This window comes from Kogia breviceps, chromosome 5, assembly GCF_026419965.1.
Source record: "Kogia breviceps isolate mKogBre1 chromosome 5, mKogBre1 haplotype 1, whole genome shotgun sequence".
NCBI classification, from domain to species: domain Eukaryota; kingdom Metazoa; phylum Chordata; class Mammalia; order Artiodactyla; family Physeteridae; genus Kogia; species Kogia breviceps.
In genome coordinates this window covers 39,114,316-39,134,888 of record NC_081314.1, presented here as the reverse complement: position 1 = coordinate 39,134,888, position 20,573 = coordinate 39,114,316, and the positions used below count along the sequence as shown (strand labels likewise).

At 42.7% G+C, this 20,573-nt stretch overlaps 1 protein-coding gene across 4 annotated transcripts in view; it reads right to left on the bottom strand.

Annotated features, from left to right (window-relative positions):
• The window catches only part of RARB (retinoic acid receptor beta), a 432,877-nt gene that overhangs the window by 183,520 nt on the left and 228,784 nt on the right, over positions 1-20,573 (bottom strand). The window contains exon 1 of one of the 4 annotated variants that reach the window (XM_059065578.2): positions 965-1,795. The exons of 1 other annotated variant lie outside the window; for it this stretch is intronic. In XM_059065578.2, the coding sequence (XP_058921561.1) occupies positions 965-1,121 (157 nt within the window). In that variant the 5' untranslated portion in view covers positions 1,122-1,795. Of the gene's footprint in view, positions 1-964; positions 1,796-20,573 lie in introns of those variants that run through there. 2 more of the 4 variants (XM_059065580.2, XM_067033890.1) reach the window with 2 other exon arrangements.

Below are 20,573 nucleotides of genomic sequence, written 5' to 3'. Positions count from 1 at the left end.
TAAAAACATTTTGATAGATAGCTGAGCCATTTATCTAAATCACTGTCAGGGCAGCGATGCGTCCAGCAGGCTCCCACTACAGCCACCCGTGAAGGTGGGATTTTCTGGGACTGCTGGTCATTTCTCAAGCCTGTAGCCAGGCTACTGTTGACCAGTGCGTGCCTCTCAGAATCAGATAACCAAATAGTCAATATTTTTTTAAAAAACTGGGCTCCCCCACTTATGTTTCCTTTCCTTTAACCGACGTCCAGGTTCCCGGCTGAATTGCAAGATATGGAAATAATGGATGGCTCAGCCCAAGGGGTGTTCATTGCCAGTAGTTTTCTAGCAAAACAGCAACTTCTTAGAGCAACAAAGTGACTCGGAAAGGTGGCAGCAGGGTCAATGCTAAGAAATATTGCCTTTCCCCCGCAAGGAAAACATTGGCGGCGGCAGCTTTAACTGGTGGTTTATGAACTTCAGGAGCAGCAGCAACCTTAATTAGGCTAAATTCCTTGCAAGGAAGATGTCATATTTTAATTACTTTGGACTGTTGAAACACACAAGGGGGGGTATACATATAACTAGTAGCTAATCCAAAGAACAGCAAAGTTAAATTCCCCTCTGCATATATCTTAGTTAAAACTGTACAAACGTTGTCAAATTGCCTCACTTGAAGAATGTTTCAAAGTCCTGTGGTCACTCTACTCCCCCCCCCCCCATGCACATTTTCTAAAACTGTTTTCAAGGGACTGTAGGCTCGGTAAGGAGAGAAGCAGGGGTCGGCAGGGGTTGTTTGGGAAGAAAACACCTAACAGGAAATTTTCAGCAGAGGGAATCAATATGCACACCAGCATAGCACACCCTTTCAGCATTAAATCCTTTGTCTGGCTACCAGTGCAATTTGTTTCCAATGTCTTCATTGCATGCAAGCGAGACAATTCATATTTTTTTCTTGGTAGAAGAAGGGAAAAAATAAACCTACATTGCGCAGTGTGCCGATGCTGCCATTCGGTTTGGGTCAATCCACTGAAGCATGCTTTGAGAGCTTTCTCCTGGAGCATGCAGGAAGACGGGCTCGCAGTGTAGAAATCCAGGATTTGCCCAGGACTCACTGACAGGACATCCATACAGTCAAACATGATCTCCCCTGCACCGAATGTCTGCAAAAGTGCTTATCCTCTAGGTGTGGAGGCAAATGGCATAGAAAAGTCCACCCAACTCCATCAAACTCTGCCCCCTTTTTGGCACGTAGGCTGTTGGTCTTTTTCCCAGCCTCGAATCATGAATTATGACAGACAAGCCAGCTAAAAGCCTGTAATTGATCCAAATGATCATTTACCATTTTCCAGGCTTGCTCGGCCAATCCAGCCGGGGCGGGGGGTTCCCAGAAAGAGCCCAAGTTCTCCTTCTAGGCAGACGCCTGCAAAAAGCCTTCGGAATGCGGTGCGGATCCTACCCGGACGGTGCCCAGACCAGCCCTGCCCGGCTCGCGCGCGTCCTCGGCATCCCCGTCCTCAGGCGGCTCGCGCGGGGACTCTGGTCCCCCCTTTGGCAAAGAATAGACCCTCCTGCCTCTGAACAGCTCACTTCCTACTACTTCTGTCACACAGAATGAAAGATTGAATTGCCTAATATATGCGAGTGAACTTTCGGTGAACCCTTCCCGGGCTGCTAACCTTCAAATGACCCAGCGAGTCTGACATCACCAGCTCCCAGGATTCTCACAGAGCCGAGCACTCCCAGCAGCCCCGCCGCGCGGGCGGCCCGCGGCCCGGGCGCGCGCACCTCCCGCCCCGCGTCTCCGCTCTGAGCGCGCGGGGCCCGGGGCGCCCGGAGCCACAGGGAGGAGGAGTGCGCGCTGTCCGGAGCCGCCGGGAGGAGCGCGCGGGGCCGGGACGCCGCTCGCCAGCTCCCGCCCTTCGCTCCCCAGTTCGCGGGGCTTCGCTCGGCCGCGCGCCCCCCTCGCCCGCCCCCGGCCCAGCCTTTACATTCCTCTGTGCGCCTGTCTGTCTGTTAAATGCCTTGTAACGCGTGTGTTTTTCCACTCCTGCAAAAGCACAGCAAGCCCTAAACCGGAGCACGGAGAAGAGCCGCCCCTGGGGAAGCCTGGGGTCCAGAAACTTTACATTTGACAAGTCTTTCAGTCTGTCCCTCTTGCCGCCCGAAGGGACTGCGTTGGCTCGGGAGTAAAAAAAAAAAAAAAAAATCCAGCTTTCTGGATTCATTTACTTCTTAAAATTCTCCCAAGTCTACACGCAGCCTACGAAGGAATCGAGAATTATCGGTAGCTCCTCCTGCCCCAGACACACACAGACAATCACACAGATATGCAGGACCTCATAATATAATACAGTGGTCAACAGTGTGGATGTGGAAGTCAAACTGAACTAGATTCCAACCACTGAGCAGCTATGGGATCTGGGACAAGTACCTAACCTCCCCAAGCCTCAGTTTCCTCATCTGAAAAATGGGAGCATGCTACTGGCCACCTCAACAGATTGCTGTGAGGACAAAAAGAAACACTGCTTGCATGGCACTCAGCACACACCCTAGACCAGTTAGCTGTGACTCATCCTCTTATTTTTAACTGGGGAAACAGAAGCCCAGGGAGGCTGAGAGCTGCTTGAGGTCCCACAGCTCAGAATCATGGCTAGGACCCAGCTCCCTGGAAACCCAGCCCAACGTGGAAATAACTTTTCTGTTGTGGACGAGCGCGGATGAGCCCTCTCATCACATCCCCACCCCACCCCACCCCCACATAACTAACACAGATTTGAGAACTGGTTAAGTGTGAAAGTTCTGTATTTCCAAGGGCCACTTTTCACCCATACTAGACCCTGCTCAAACCTGGCTATTTATTAGAAGACAGTAATTTTAAGGAAAAGGGACTAATTTTTTGTACCTCTCACACTGAAGCTTTTCAGCCATCCCTGAGAAGGACAGATGCAGAGTTTACAAATCAACCCAGGCAGAAAGCTGTGAACGGGAGAGCCAATCCACCCTGCAGCCATTTTGCACCACTTGCTTAAAGGATGCAACGTACATCAAAGAAAGGAAGCTCCAGGGGAGGGATTAAAACACGTTAAGTCCTCCACTGCCCCTCCACCGTTGACTAATAATTCTCCCACAAAGCAGGGAGGGCGAGTGGGCGGGCACGGGGGACGGCTTCCTTGCCCCTCGCAGGGAAGGGCGCGCTGCAGTCTCCTTTCTGTGAATGGGCTGGAATGTGCCCTGGCATCCAAGCCTTCTAAAAGCCTGTCGGGCACTCGCCCCGTGCTGCTCGGCTAGCAGAGTTGCTAAGTGGCACTCATGGTGTAACATGAAAAGTATGCATGGCACACACTTACCAAGTCAAAGACTCTTTCAGGAAGGTGTAGGCAAACAATTTGCAGCCCAGAAAGCTCAGTTCTTGCGATTGCAAAGTCCAGGGCGATAAAGGGGTGAAAAGCTTTTGCTGAAACTATGTGTTTGTTTTCTCCTCTCTCTCTCTTTTATATGGTCATCATTTGGTAACAGAGCTTTATTATAAGAAATCCTTTAACTACAATGAAAACACATTTTAAACAAGGAGCGCAGAGGAATTTACAAAACATTTAACACTCTGTCATTAAGATAGTTGTAAAGATACACAAAGCACCACATTGCCAATTGCTGCACGTGGTACATGGGACTTATAGGTCCAAATGCTTATTTAAGGCCCTTAGAGTGCCTTGGAAACTAGGCTCGTTTTGTACAGGATCATGGAGGTGGGTGAAAAGTTCTTTGAGGAAGGAGAGGAAGGAGCTATATTTAAAGTACAGCAGGAGGAACTAAGAGATGAGAAACATGGCACCGTGGCCAGGTGTGTGTGTGTACGGGTTACCCATGGCACTTACTTTCTCACTCAACATCTTTCCAAAGGGTAGGGTGCACTGGTCACAAGGAAGTGAACATGTGGATGGGGTCCCCCAAATTCTGTTTACTCTCAGTTCTTAAGGGAGACAGTGGCTCCCAAATTTCTTTCCTCAATACTCTGTCATGGCACAAAAACAATAACAGAGGGGTATGTGTGTGTGTGTGTGTGTCTTTGTGTGGTAGGGGTTCAGAGATTGGTGTTTTGTTTCTTTGCACAAGAAAATTTTACATTTCTATTCACCTAGGAACACAGTTCTCTTAACTGTAGAGAAATAAACTTGAGCCTTGAAATGAAGGATCAGGGCTTAAATCCTTGTGAGTGGAACATTATGGGTGTTTTACTGTGCGACAGTATTCACTAGTCAGTTCATGATTTCTCATCATGAATCGATTATGTGGATAGCAACTATTAGGGTTATTATTTAATCCAAGTGTTAACTTACAAAGAAGCCCCCAAATTTAGCCACACGTTTCTTATTTCTTCGTCAGTAAATCTAATTCTTATACTTCTTGAAAACGTGATTCTTCTTCTACCTTCTTCATCTTAAAAAAAGATAAGGGAAAAATACACAAATAAGCCCCAGTTTCTTAATACATATCCATGCACCATAAAGATTAATTAACAGGTAGAAGGTGAAAAATGGCCTAGTTGATTTGTGGATAATGAAGTTTAAATTATCGACACCTATTTTAAACATTAATGAAAAACCATTTGGAAGAACCGTTTCCCAAATATCCTCTTAGTAAGGCATAAAATGACATTCTGATATGTATCATTGCCCCTGTTTTCTTTATGCCTGATCAATGATAAAAGGAACTCTAATAAAAGTATTTCCAACCACAAACAAAAAAGCAAAAGTTTGAGCCCCAAATTCATTTTGTTTCAGTGTAACTGTGTATTTGTCAGTGTGACACAGCACATTTGAAACCCATAATCATAAAACAAAAATTTATAGCCAGGGTTCAGGGTCTACATCTGTTTCTCTGGTTTCTGTACAGCAATTACCCACTGGACAATCCAGAAAGAAACACCATGAATCATGCTCTGCAGACATGTTTGAACTGGAGAGTTTGGTGAAGAAAGAGCAGGCGTCTCTGTGCACCAGCACTGCAGCCGGCCGTGTTCAAAACTGCTCACATGCCTCGTGATGTCTAAATAAAAAGATTCTCACAGGCGCTGACATCCACCCTAGGCTCAAGTCACGCAAAGTGCTGGCCACATGGAGGTGGGGCAGAGAGCGGCGGACACGGATCGTATTTTAAGAAGACACACCTGTCTCTTTCATGGTTTTGTTTTTGTTTATTTTTATTTATTTTACTTTTTTTTTTTTTTTTTTTTTTTTTTTTTTTTTTTTTTTTTTTTACTGTTAGTCTCATGTAAACCCCTCTTGCCACACTTTTGCGGAAAAAGCAAATGGCAGCACGGAGGGGAGTGTGGGTTTCGGCAGGGCAGCACGGGCGGGCATGTGTTGCCGGCACAGGGCAAGTGCTGAGCTGTTCCCGGGGCTTCTGCACCCCCTGGCTTAGCCGCTTCCCGTGCTGGGAGCAGGGGAAGTCCTAACACTGACTAACAGCAGAAAGCACCCTGGCCTGTCCGTCTGGGGCCAGGACTGGTGGTGTCCGTGATTCTCAGGCCCACAGACAGCAAGCTGCATCCGAGACGTGAGCCTGCATCCCCACAGACACCGGGTCTTCTCAGAGCCCAGGAAACATGTGTTCTTCCTCAGAAACGTCTCTCCACCTCCAGGGCTGGCCGCTGCGTTCTTCCTTCCCTTGGCTCCTTCTTCTGTAGCCTCCTGCTTTTCCCAGTTTCCTGGACGAAGTCTTCCCACCCGTTACTTGCGGACAATGTCCCCAGGACGGGGCCACCGCCCCCCTCCCTTTCCAGACCCGAGTGGCCTCCTGGGTGCTTCCCCGCGTTTGCTGTGCATGGCTCCTGCCCTCGGGTTCCTGCCAGTCCCACCTGGAGACCAAACTCCTGCCTCCACCTGACCCCCACCCCCCACCCCCGCAGTGCCAGCAACGGGTTCCAGCGGGTCCTCAGCCCCCTGGCCACCCCTGCTGGCACCGGCTTGTGTGCGGGAGCCCGGAGGCCTACCTGTGGCTATTTCCTCTTGTTTATTTTTCCCTGTTTTAATTTAGATTTTTTTTTGAGGTAGTGCATGTTCATAAACACTCAGAGTCCAGGAGATCAAAAAGTGAAAAAGTAATGTGTAAACTCTCCATGTGTTTACTCCTCAAATGCTGAGCCCTGTGCCAGGTGCCAGGCATATATCCCTGTATCCCTGTGCCAGGCATATATCCCTGTATCTTCTGGGGGGATTGTTTGTTGCTTTTATACAAATGTAATAAAATAATGCATACTGTTCTGTGACATTTTTCTATTTAGTAATAAATAGTGCATACAGAACTATCTCATTAAAAAACAACAATAAATAGCACAATTTAAAAAAAAAAAAAAAAAACCTCACAACCCATTAAACAATGTGCGGAAGACCTGAATAGACATATTTTTCCAAAGAAGACATACAGATGGCAAACGGGCACATGTAAAGGTCCTCAATTATTACAGACATGCAAAGCAAAATCACAATATCACCTCACACCTCGGAGAATGTCCATCAGCAAAAATATCTACAAAAAAATAAATGCTGGAGAGGGTGTTGAGAAAAGGGAACCCTCCTACACTGTTGGTGGGAATGTAAATTGATACAGGATACAGTATGATATGGAGTACAGTATGGAGGTTCCTTAAAAAACTAAAAATAGAACTACCATATGAACCAACAATCCCACTCCTGGGCATATATCCGGAGAAAAACATGGTTTGAAAGGATACATGCACCCCAGTGTTCATTGCAGCACTGTTTACAACAGCCAAGACATGGCAGAATACACTTTCTTCTTAAGTGCTCACATGATGCAGCTCCGCAGCTGGGCTGCTGAGTTCGTACACACGGCCACCTCCACGGGCACCACCATCTTGCCTTCTCCACCACCCCGGACTCTTGCCTTCTCCACCACCCCAGGATAGATCATATCTTGGGTTACAAATCAAACCTTGGTAAATTTAAGAAAATTGAAATTGTATCAAGTATTTTTTCAGACCACAACGCTAAACAATAAGCTACTAAATAACGAAGAGATCACTGAAGAAATCAAAGAGGAAATTAAAAAATACATAGAAACAAATGACAATAAAAACACGACAACCCAAAATCTATGGGATGCACCAAAAGCAGTTCTAAGAGGGACATTTATAGCAATACAATCCTACCTCAAGAAAAATCTCAAATAAACAAACTAACCTTATACTTAAAGGGAAAGAGGAACAAAAAAACCCCAAAGTTAGCAGAAGGAATGAAATCATAAAGAGGAGATCAGAAATAAATGAAAAAGAAATGAAGGAAACATTTGCAAAGATCAATAAAACTAAAAGGTGATTCTTTGAGAAGGTAGACAAAATTGATAAACCATTAGCCAGATTCATCAAGAAAAAAGGGAGAAGACTCAGATTCAACAGAATCATAAATGAAAAAGGAGAAATAACAACTGACACTGCAGAAATACAAAGGATCATGAGAGATTACTACAAGCAACTATATGCTAATAAAATGGACAACCTGGAAGAAATGGACAAATGTTTAGAAAAGCACAACCTTCAAAGACTGAACCAGGAAGAAATAGAAAATATGAACAGACCAATCACAAGCACTGAAATTGAAACTGTGATTTAAAATCTTCCAACAAACAAAAGCCCAGGACCACATGCTTCATAGGCGAATTCTATCAAACATTTAGAAAAGAGCTAACACCTATCCTTCTCAAACTCTTCCAAAGTATAGCAGAGGGGGGAACACTCCCAAACTCATTCTACAAGGCCACCATCACCCTGACACCAAAACCAGACAAAGCTGTCACAAAAAAAGAAAACTACAGACCAATATCACTGATGAACATAGATGCAAACATCCTCAACAAATACAAGCGAACAGAATCCAACAGTACATTAAAAGGATCATACACCATGATCAAGTGGGGTTTATCCCAGGAATGCAAGGATTCTTCAATAAATGAAAATCAATCAATGTGATACACCATATTAACAAATTGAAGGATAAAAACCATATGATAATCTCAATAGATGCAGAAAAAACTGTCAACAAAATTCAACACCCATTTATGATAAAAACTCTCCAGAAAGTAGGCATAGAGGGAACGTACCTCAACATAATAAAGGCCATATATGACAAACCCACAGCCAACATCGTTCTCAATGGTGAAAACTGAAACCATTTCCTCTAAGATCAGTAACAAGCAAGGGTGCCCACTCTCACCACTATTATTCAACATAGTTTTGGAAGTTTTAGAGACAGCAATCAGAGAAGAAAAAGAAATAAAAGGAATCCAAATCAGAAAAGAATAAGTAAAACTGTCACTGCAGATGACATGATATCATACTTAGAGAATCCTATAGACGCTATCAGAAAATTACTAGAGCTAATCAGTGAATTTGGTAGAGTAGCAGGATACAAAATTAATGCACAGAAATCTCTTGCCTTCCTATACACTAATGATGAACAATCTGAAAGAGAAATTAAGGAAACACTCTCATTTACCATTGCAACAAAAAGAATAAAATACCTAGAAATAAACCTACCTAAGGAAACAAAAGACCTGTATGTAGAAAACTATACAACACTGATGAAAGAAATTAAAGGTGATACAGAGGGAGAGAAATAACATGTTCTTGAATTGGAAGAATCAACATTGGGAAAATGACTATATACCCATTTGTATGGAAACACAAAAGACCCCGAATAGCCAAAGCAATGTCGAGAAAGAAAAACAGAGCTGGAGGAATCAGGCTCCTGGACTTCAGACTATATTACAAAGCTACAGTAATCAACGCAGTATGGTACTGGCACAAAAACAGAAATACAGATCAATGGAACAGGATAGAGAGCCCAGAGATAAACCCATGTACATATGGTCACCTATCATTGATAAAGGAGGCAAGAATATACAGTGGAGAAAAGACAGCCTCTTCAATAAGTGGTGCTGGGAAAACGGGATAGCTACATGGAAAAGAATGAAATTAGAATACTCCCTAACACCATACACAAAAATAAACTCAAAATGGATTAAAGACCTAAATGTAAGGCCAGACACTATAAAACACTTAGAGGAAAACATAGGCAGAACACTCTATGACATAAATCACAGCAAGATACTTTTTGACCCACCTCCTAGAGAAATGGAAATAAAAACAAAAATAAAAGCTTTTGCACAGCAAAGGAAACCATAAACAAGACGAAAAGACAGCCCTCAGCATGCGAGAAAATATTTGCAAACAAAGCAACTGACAGAGGATTAATCTCCAAAATTTACAAGCAGCTCATACAGCTCAATACCAAAAAAACAAACAACCCAATCCAAAGATGGGCAAAAGACCTAAACAGACATTTCTCCAAAGAAGATATACAGATTGCCAACAAACACATGAAAGAATGCTCAACATCACTAATCATTAGAGAAATGCAAATCAAAACTACATTGAGATATCACCTCACACCAGTCAGAATGGCCATCATCAAAAAAATCTGTAAACAATAAATGCTGGAGAGGGTGTGGAGAAAAGGGAACCCTCCTGAACTGTTGGTGAGAATGTAAATTGTTACAGCCACTATGGAGAACAGTATGGAGGTTCCTTAAAAAACTAAAAATAGAACTACCATATGACCCAGCAATCCCACTACTGGGCATATACCCTGAGAAAACTATAATTCAAAAAGAGTCATGTAAGACAGTGTTCACTGCAGCTCTATTTACAATAGCCAGGACATGGAAGCAACCTAAGTGTCCATCAACACTTATGAATGGATAAAGAAGATGTGGCACACATTACTCAGCCATACAAAGAAATGAAGTTGAGTTATTTGTAGTGAGGTGGATGGACCTAGAGACTATCATACAGCGTGAAGTAAGTCAGAAAGAGAAAAACAAATACCATATGCTAACACATGTATATGGAATCTAAAAAAAAAAAAAAAAAGGTTCTGAAGAACCTAGGGGCAGGACAGGAATAAAGACACAGATGTAGAGAACGGACTTGAGGACATGGGGTGGGGGAAGGGTAAACTGGGACAAAGTGAGAGAGTGGCACTGACATATATACACTACCAAATGTAAAATAGATAGCAAGTGGGAAGCAGCCACATAGCACAGGGAGATCAGCTCAGTGCTTTGTGACCACATAGAGGGGTGGAATACAGCGGGTGGGATGGAGACGCAAGAGGAAGGGGATATGGGGATATATGTATATGTATAGCTGATTCACTTTGTTATAAAGCAGAAACTAACACACCATTGTAAAGCAATTATACTCCAATAAAGATGTTAAAAATAAAATAGATAACCAACAAGAAACTACTGTATAGTACAGGGAACTCTGCTCAGTATTCTGTAATAATCTAAATGGGAAAAGAATTTGAAAAAGAATACATACATGTGTATGTACAACTTAATCACTTTGCTATACACGTGAAACTAACACAACATTGTTATTCAACTGTGCTCCAATGTAAAATTTAAAAAATAAAATAAAAACATCATTTTAAAAGTGAAATCTATGGCATTAGCCTTGTGCTTTTAATTTACTGATAAAACATTGAACCCATACGCAGACCAGGAGAAAGGACAGTCTCTCTGAAATACAGCACTGGAACAATTAGATATCCACTGAAAAAATCAAACGAACAAAAAACAATGATCCATAGTTCACAGCATATACAAAACTTAACTCAACATGGGCCATGGGCCTAAATGTAAAACATAATGCTGTCAACTTTTAGACAAATAAAATAGGAGATCTTGTGACCTTGGGTTGTGCACGGGTTTTTTTTAGATGTGACACCAAAGTATGACACATAAAAATATGAACTGATAATTTAGATTTCATCACAATTAAAAACTTCTTTCCTCTGAAAGACTCTGCTAAAAGAAAATTAATATGTATCCAGAACACATAAAGAAATTTCAAAATTCAATAATAACAAAGCAAGCACCCCATCCTCACCCCTAGTGGGTAAATTATTTGAACAGAAATGTCACCAAAGACATAATATCTTGGCAAACAAACACATGAAAAGATGCACGACATCATTAGTTATTAGGGAAGTGCAAATTAAAACCACAATGAGCTACCATGACACACCTACAAAAACCTATAAAATTTAAAAAAAAAAAAAAACAAAAACCTGCCAAACCAAATGTTGCTGTGGCCATGGAGAAACTGGAACTCTCATACGCTACTGCTAGAAGTGCAAGACCATACAACCACTTTGAAAAGAGTTTGGAAATTTCTTGAAAAGTTAAATATGTACCTTTCAAATCATCTAGCCACTCTACTCCTAGGTATTTACTCATTTAAGAGACACTAAACCGTATTTTTACTCAATAACATGAATGTTCATAGCAGCTTTATTTGTAATAGCCAAAATTGAAAATAATCCAACTCTTCACCAACCGGTGAACTGATGAACTCTGGTGTATCCATACAGTGGAAAGCTCTTGGCAATGAAAAGGAATGAACTACTGATACATGATACGACATAAATGAACATCCTAATAAGTATGCTGAGCGAAAGAAGACAAATGCAAACTGGTATTTAATGTATGGTTACATTTATGTAAGGATATTCTAGGAAACGCAAACTGATATACGGTAGAGGAAGCAGATCCCTGGTTGCCCGAAGACAAGGTCTGGAGGAATAGGGAAGGGCCAGAGGACAAGAGTAGAAAAGTACATGGGGAAATACTTCTGGGGGTGCTGGTAGGCATATTCACTATTATTATTATTGAGATATAGTTGACGTACAACTTTATATCAGTTTCAGGGATACAACATAATGATGCTTCAATATTTGTATATATTGCAAAATGATCACTATAGTAAACCTAGCTAATATTCATCATCATACATAGTTACAGACTCGTTTTTTCTTGTGGTGAGAACTTCTAAATTTTGCTCTCTTAGAAACTCAAAATGTGCAATGCAGTATTATCAGCTATTGTCACCAAGCTGTACATTACATCCCCAAGACTTATTTATTTTATAACTGGACGGTTGTACCTTTTGAGGACCTTCACTCATTTTGCCGGCACCTCACCCCACCCCCTGCCCCCGCCTCTGGAAACCACCAATCTGTTCTCTGTATCTATGAGTTCAGTTTTTTCATTTTTGTTTTTTAGATTCCACATATAAGTGAGATTGTATGGTATTTGTTTTTTTCTGACTTGTGTCACTTAGCATGATGCCCTCAACATCCATCCATGTTGTCACAAACGGCAGGATTTCCTTCTTGTTTATGGCTAAATAATAAATATATATCACATTTAAAAAACCAATTCATCCATTGATGGACACTTAGATTGTTTTCATTTCTTAGCTATTGTAAATAATTCTGCATTGAACATGGGGATGCAGATATCTTTTCAAGTCAGTGTTTTCATTTTCTTTGAATAATTACTAAGAAGTGGGATTTCTGGATCACGTGGTAGTTCTATTTTTAATTTTAATTTTAAAAAAATTTAATTTTTTTAAATTTTAATAGGAACCTCTATACTGTTTTCCATAGCGGCTGCACCAATTTACATTCCCACCAACAGTGCATAAGGATTCCCTTTTCTCCTCATCCTCACCAACACTTGTTATTTCTTATCTTTTTGATGACAGCTATTCTAACAGGTGTGAGGTGATATCTCATCGTGGTTTTGATTTGTATTTCTCTGATGATTAGTGATGTTGAACACCTTTTCATGTACTTGTTGGCCGTCTATCTGTATGTCGTCTTTGGAAAAATGTTTATTCAGATCCTCCACCCATTTATCAATCAGATTTTTTTTTTTTTTTTGCTATTGGGTTATATGTATTCTGTACATATTTTGCATATTAACCCCTTATCAGATTTGTGATTTGCAAATACTTTCTCCCATTCCATAGGTTGCCTTTTCATTTTGTTAATGGTTTCCTTTGCTATGGATATTATTTTGATTGTGGTGATGATTTCACAGGTGTATGTCAAAACTTATCCAATTTTACACTTTAAATATGTGCAGTTTAATGTATGTCAATCACACCTCAATAAAGCTGTCCTCGAAAATTAGCACTCAGTATAGTACAGGCACTGACCCTTGAGGAGAAATGCTGGCCATGTCAGTATGTGACAGCTGAATACCAACCAGCCTTGGTTGCAAAGGTGCTCAACTGGTTTTCCAGGAACGAAATTTAAGACTACAATGTAATAATAGCACTGCATACCTACCAACATGGCTAAAATTAAAACAATCAAACAAGGAATGATACAAAGGGTGTGCAAAGATGTGGAGAAATCTGACTTTACATACATTGCCAATGGAAATCAAAATTTGTACAACTATCTTGGAAAACCATTTGCCAATATCTACTGAAATCTGATATATTTCAACCTCTAGTACATGGGGATTGCGTTCCTATGTATGTACCCAGTAGAGATGGGGATATACCCAATAGAGATGGGGATGTACCCAACAGAGATGCATACATATGTTCATATAAAAGACATGTAAAAAATAGCCATAGCAGCACTAATCATAACAGCACCAAACGGAAAACTAACCAAACATCCATCAGTAGTAGAAGGAATAAATAAAATATGATATATTCGACCATTACATACTATTAGGCAATGTGAGAGAATGAACTTCAACTATAGGCAGAGGCGTGGATGAATGCTACAATCATAATATTGAGTGAAAGAAGCCAGAAACACGCAAAAAAGTACAATTCCATGATTCTATTTTTATAAAGTTCAAAAACAGACCTAATTAATCTATGCTGTTACAAGTTTGGATGCCTGTTACCCTTGGGTCAGGATCAGAGACCAGAAGGAGGTAGAAAGGGGTTTTGGTGTTCTGTTTCTTGATCTGTGTGTTGGCGACATGTGTATGGTCAGTTGTAAAAGAATTCCAAACTGTATCCTTACGATTTTCCCGCTTTACTTCTATTTGTATTTCAATAAAGCATTTACTTAAAAATAAAGTGTGGATGGGACAGATGACTGACAGATTTTTTTTTTTCTTTAACTCTTCTCAATTGGTCCTTGGATTGAAAAAGTTTGAGAACAACTACTCCGGTAAACAATCTTGAGAAGGTGAGGTGCTCTCACCACAAGCATGTCAAGCACTGGGAGAGAAAGGGAGCCGGTGACCCAGGGAGCCGGGGAGTCACTACAGAACCAGCCTTGAATGTTTAACTCTAAGTACAAAAAGCATCTTGATGAAACCTCATGTCAGCATCTACATAATCAGGTCTCTTATTTCATACCAACATCTAATGAAGAAACACCAAAGCCTTAATATATCAGGATATAATTTTTATATGTATATACTGCTATTTTATTTCAATCAAACCAAGTTAGCGTGTAGGACATTTAAATGAAATAGTACGGTAAGAACAGTGGAGAACCAAAAAGTCTAAAAAGGAAGTATACCTAATGCATGAGAATTCAATATTCATTAGTGTTTCATCTTCAGTTTTGACTGACACTTGATGCTTTCAAATTTTCAAACAAACTTTGAGATCATGATGATGATTCTGAAGAGATTTCAGCACCAGCACTAAAGTTTGTACATTCAGTTGGTTTGCAATTGACTTGTTAGCCATTTACATAGTGTATAGTACAGATTTGTCACATGTTGGATCACAGCGTTGAAGGAAAGAAATACCTTCCTATCTGCATGTAATTTTTATCTTTTAAATAAATATCTAAGAAATTAAACACAGGAGAAAGAAGGGAATGAGGGACAGAGGACAAAAGAAAAATAAAATATCCATTTTCCTCTAGATAATAGTTTGCTATCAATTTCCCACCAAGAAGCACCTTGACCACAATGTAATAGTAGAAGCCAAGAGTGATTAGATAACTTACAGACTCATTTCCAGGGGGGCCCAGCTCTGTGATGCCCCGTGAGGACTGTCCCTCATGTCTCCCACAATTCCTGGATGACAGACAACTGTTTAAGCCGGATGGCGATTCCATTTGCAGTTGGCCATTTCCCCAAAGTCAGCTGCTTCCACACTGTCCTCACCCAGTTCCTAACCTCCCGCTGCACTGCCCCTGCTGGCAAGGAGTCTTTCCTGTACTCTCCCTCTTCCTCAGAGTCCCCTGCTGTCTCTCCAGCTGTCCCTGCATCTTTTGGATTTGCTTAGAGTTCGGCTTGCATCCTCTCTGGATGCCCAGGGATCACTGTCTTTTCAGCCAATCAATTCTCCTTTTTGATAGTAGCTCATGAAGACAAAGGGGTACAGGCCAGGCTCTGAAGGACATTCCTTGGCCTTGATGTAGAGTACTGGTTCTTATCTCAGGCAGTACTATTCCTAGGTTGCTTTGTGAGTCTTTAGGAGATATTTTGGTTGCCTCTTTGACTGAGGGCACTCCTGGCATTTAGTGGGTGGTGCTAGAGATGTCAGTCGTTCTGTACAAGGAAGCACTACCCATGTCCCATGTGACTTTAGAAGGCAGGTAATCCACGCAGGTACATAACCTGAACCTAGAAACAAATTTCTTCTTATACAAACACACAAACTATTTTTTGCATGGTTTTAAATATGCACTGGACCTTTCAAGATGCAATTACCTTGTGGGTTGAGGGAAGAGTGTATTTTACATTGTGCAGAACTTTACTAAGAGTTGTTCATCATTTCAGAACATTACACTAATTCGCTGAAACCTCACCTCTATCCATCTGCATTGTAGCTGCTGCTTTCTCTGTGGTTCTAAATAAAGGTATGAACATTAGGCTACCTTATCTTGTCTTCTAGTGGAGACATGACCAAACATTTATATATTAAAATATATATTCATCTATTATAAATAACTTTGATTTCATTTTTCCTTTATATTATCATTGGGATATTATGCTGATTTTTTTAAAGGTTTTGTGCAGGTAGATTATATCATCTATGAAATTCATTTCAGAATGGAATAGGATGTTTTCTAAAATATTTAGTATATAATGGAGATATGAAGTTTCAAAGGGCTGGGATCCACAGATTTACAGAAACAGCTCCAATTCCTCTGAACATTTTTCAAATGCTTTTGTAAGATCTTGTCTTCTTATGCCAAATATAAGCTGACCTTTGCCCAGTGGTGTGCTGGTAAGTATTTAACAACTGGCTCTCTGTTGGGGAGAAGCCCTGATTCACAGTATTTGCTGACTTCCACCGTGTAAATACTCCGATCATGGCCAAGTTCAAGAATCATCTAACATGACATCACTGGACTGAGGGTTGGGTAGATATACAAAATATGAGCTCCTGTAACTTATACAAGCAAGGGGACCTGAAGACCCCTAGGTCATCAATTTTCTGCTTAGACACCACCCCATTTTTTTCTAGGTTTTGTCTACCAGGGCTCAGGGATCATAAAGTAAATTAAGCGAAGACTAAATAAATGAAAAAAGTCACAACTTTGTACAAGTAACATAGATACTACAAGGCTCAGATTCAAAGGGAATGCAGACAGGCATGAATGAAAGAGTTCTCTATGTAGTCAGCTGATGTCAGTTAAAATTCCAGGATAAAAAGAACTGCCTTGTTCAGATGAGAACTAGAGGACACTGCAATATGTTTCTCGTGTTTATTCTGCCCCTGGTTTTAGAGAAAACTCTAGAGACAGATTTGTGAAACTGTTTCAGGGCAGCACCTGGGAAAGGACCATTTGGTCAGCCAGCCAGTGGAAATCCACGGACAGGAGGCTGGCCCTACTTGGTGGTATCTTAGCTTCTTGTGAGTGCTTGAGTGATAGGGTAACTCACGCTCAGCTCTTGTGTTACCATTTTCAGGACTGGGGGATCCACGCGGTGTGTCTGGCCAGAGTACAAGAGGAATGAATGGTGGATGAATTATCAGCGAAGAGAAGGATGAAATTAAGAACTGGATTGGTGTAAATGATGCTCGAACATGGAAAAGGGATCAAGATCCAATGGGAGGGACTTCTCCGGTGGCACAGTAGTTAAGAATCTGCCTGCCAATGCAGGGGACACAGGTTTGAGCCCTGGTCCGGGAAGATCCCACGTGCCGCAACGCAACTAAGCTCATGTGCCACAACTACTGAGCCCGTGCACCTAGAGCCCGTGCTGTGCAACAAGAGAAGCCACCGCAACGAGAAGCCCATGCACTGCAACAAAGAGTAGCCCCTGCTCGTCGCAACTAGAGAAAGCCCAAACACAGCAATGAAGACCCAACGCAGCCATAAATAAATAAATAAATAAATATCCAGTGGGAAACTGTCTGATGTCAATACACGCATGTCTGATTTTGAATTTGTCCAGGACCAAAATTAGCCATATTTTCCTTCTTTTTTTTTTTCTTCTTTTTTCTGACCACGCTGAGCAGCTTGTGGGATCTTGGTTCCCTGACCAGGGCTTGAACCTGGGCCTCCTTAGTGAAAGCACCAAGACCTAACCACTGGACTACCAGGGAAGTCCCAAATTAGTTATATGTTCATTGTTTCTACAACTCCCCAATAAAGAACACTGAAGAGTTCCTGGGATTTGAAAATAACGCCCTGTTGTAAAAAAAAAAAAGCCATTAAAGTACCTGCTATACCCATGGGGATATTAACAGTGAAATTTCTGGAAAGCAGACGTCAGGGAATTGCTCAGCTGGCTTGGATGGACCCCGGGTTCTACTGGCTACTTTAACTTTTGCGTATTATTGATATTAGAGGGGATACCACCAGAGTCCTTTGTAATGATGAAAGCTAAATTTTGTACAGTTTGCCCTCTGCATCCTTCTTTAGTGCTTTCAGATCTTCAGAAATTTCAAGCATAGTCCCACATCTGGAGATTCCAATGACCAGTGTTACTTGGGGACTTTGCATTCCCTGTGAATCCCAAATATTCACGCTGTTCATAGAAGATCCTTGTACTCCATGGCACTGCAGAGTTCACACAGTTTTGAATAAAGTCTCGAGTCTATGATGAATGTGTTCCAGACACATGAAAGTTTACAGTGACTGTCAACCAAGAAAATGTGCAATCCCAGCAGATGATGGCATATGGTGCGTGATCTGATGGGGGGAAAGCAGGTTCCGAGCAGATGCTTAATGACAAAAGCAAAGTCAGTTGTACGGTCTCCTGGGAAAACCACCAGAAAATAAAGGTGAAAGAATTTTTCTGGTGTGTCAGTAGAAGAAATTCATGAGCTATACATTTTCTTCCGGTGTTGAGGAAGGAGGGACAGAGAGCTCATGGTGGTGGGCTTAGGCCACGGTGGTCAGAGAGTCAGACAGAATCACAAAGGACCTGCTGCACTGGGGGGCTTGCATTCTCGAGCATTTAATAGCATAGTCGTTGCCGTTGTTGTTGTTATGTTTTATACGCCGTGGTGGCATTTGCTTTGCTTGCTGCCTGGGGCCAGGCAAATCATCCCTAACCATTCTTTCATGGAAAAGAACTTCTGGTAGCATTGGAGACACTGCAGGAGTCATAACATCCTGACAGGTGTCTGGAGTGAGCACCGATGGATTCACACCCATTAGGTCAGGTGTTACTGAGGAATCAAGAAGTGAGTGAGGGAGTGTGTCCTGTGCAGTTGATGAAAGATGACACGCGTTATGTTTGCGCCTCAGGTTGGGTTCCCACAGAAACAGATACTGAGAAAAGGTTTTGAGTGCATGTAGTGTATATGGGGCATCTCAGGAAGCAGCGGCCGCAGGTGGGGAAGTGAGATGGTGAAGGGACAGGCCGTGTCACTGAGAAGCCGCTGTGGGAAGCTGAAGTTCTTTCCTGCTGGGGGCCTTAGGGGGGAGTGTAGAACACACCTGAGAGTTCGTTATCCTCCCAAAAGAGCAAGAAGGCTGGAGGATTTATCCACCAACTTCCCACTGGCTCTTGTTGAGAGCTGTTTAGTTTTCTGACACTTCCAGCTTGCGCGACCTGAGAGCTGAGAATGCTCTGCTGGCCAGGAAACACGCCTGCAGGCAGAGAACCGCAGGTACTTACGTAAGCAGCCTCTGGTTTGTGCAGAGAGGAGGGTGAAGGATATGAACCGGGCTTGTAAGTCTCCTGCCAGTGTGTGTGCGTGCGCGTGTGCGCGCGCGCGCACAGATATGCCAAAAGATGGACCTTGGAGAACGGAACTAAGATAGGCATGAAAAAGGGCGAGGTCTCAGCCAGCTGGTGGAATAGTGCTCAAAGGTACAGAAAGAGGAAATGCAAAGTAGAGTCAGGGATGATAACAATTATTATGCCTTTAACTGAGAACATACTATGGTCCAATTAGGCACCTTGGATACATTATAAACTGTCTCTCCAGCAACGTTCAAGTTAAGTGTCACTGTTCTCATATTACAGATGAGTTTCACTTAACGAGTCTCAAATGCCAATGAGTAATTTTCATTTGAATCCAAGCCTGTTTTACTCAGAATACTGTACTCTTCGGACTCCTACACTGCCTGGTATGCCCACCTGTTGATGTGTAGTGAGAAAGTTAGGTTCTGTTGGGGAACACCGCGAATATTGGACTACAGGCAGCAGGGAATCACTGAAGGCATTTTATTTAAGGAGCACAAAGACGGCACACGCCGTGGCCGTCAAAGGTAGCCTGCAAAGATCGCGGTGGAGGCAGCGGTTAGGGAACTGTCAAAGAAGGTGGCTGGCAGAAAGAGGAAAGAAGATAGTTGTGAAAGACAGTGCTTACTTGAGAAAAAGGGGAGAGGTCGCTCCCCAGTAAAGACAGAAAGAGGGCAACACAGGTTCCTCCACCAAGGGTGGAGTGGGGACAACGAGCTGCCATCAGGGTGCCCTGGCGCGAGTGCCAGCGAGCCCAGCCCGTCACCCTGAAGCGGGCAACGCAAAGTCCTGGAGAGAAAGGGTCTGACATCACGGTCGTGGCTAGGGCCTCTGTCACCCTGCTCATTGCTGTGGCTGATGTGGCTGCAAGGCAGATGATCCTGTCTTGAGCCATCCCTGTTATGGGCTGAATTTTGTTCTCCCCCAATTCATGTGTTGGAGTCTCAACCCACAGGGCCCCAGAATGTGCCCAGATTGGGAGGTAAGGTCTTTAGAGAGGTGACTGAAGTTGTGGAAATCAGGTTGTTAGGGCGAAGCCCTGACCCAACATGCCTGGTATCTCAGTAAGAGGCAGACACCCCAGGGGGCACACGTGCACAGAGGGGTGACCATGTGAGAGGGTGGCTGACCGCAAGTCAAGGAGAGAGGCCTCGGAGGGATCCAGCCCTGAGGGCACCTTGATCCAGGACTTCCAGCCTCTGCACTGTGAGATAATAAATGACTGCTGTGTAAGCCAGCCAGTCTATGGTATTTTGTTATGGCAGCCCTCGCAGACCAGCACAATCCCTGACGAAGGCTTTGTGCTTCCTCAGAACACGTGCCTTCCCACAGACAGGAAGACAGCTCTTCCAACGCACAGCTATCTCTTTAGTGGAACTTCCAAAGAAGGGTTTAAGCATGTCCAGTAGGTGGTCATGTGCCTCTGTGACCTGAGTGTGGCCAGCTCTGGATAGGGAAGGATGCCTGAGCGTGCTGGTGAAGGTTAGAGTCGTGGGAATAGATGGCAGTCCTATGAAAGAGGAGGGAGGGCCAAGGACGCTACCCCTCATGGTCAGATGGTGGAAGCCGACCAAAGAAGG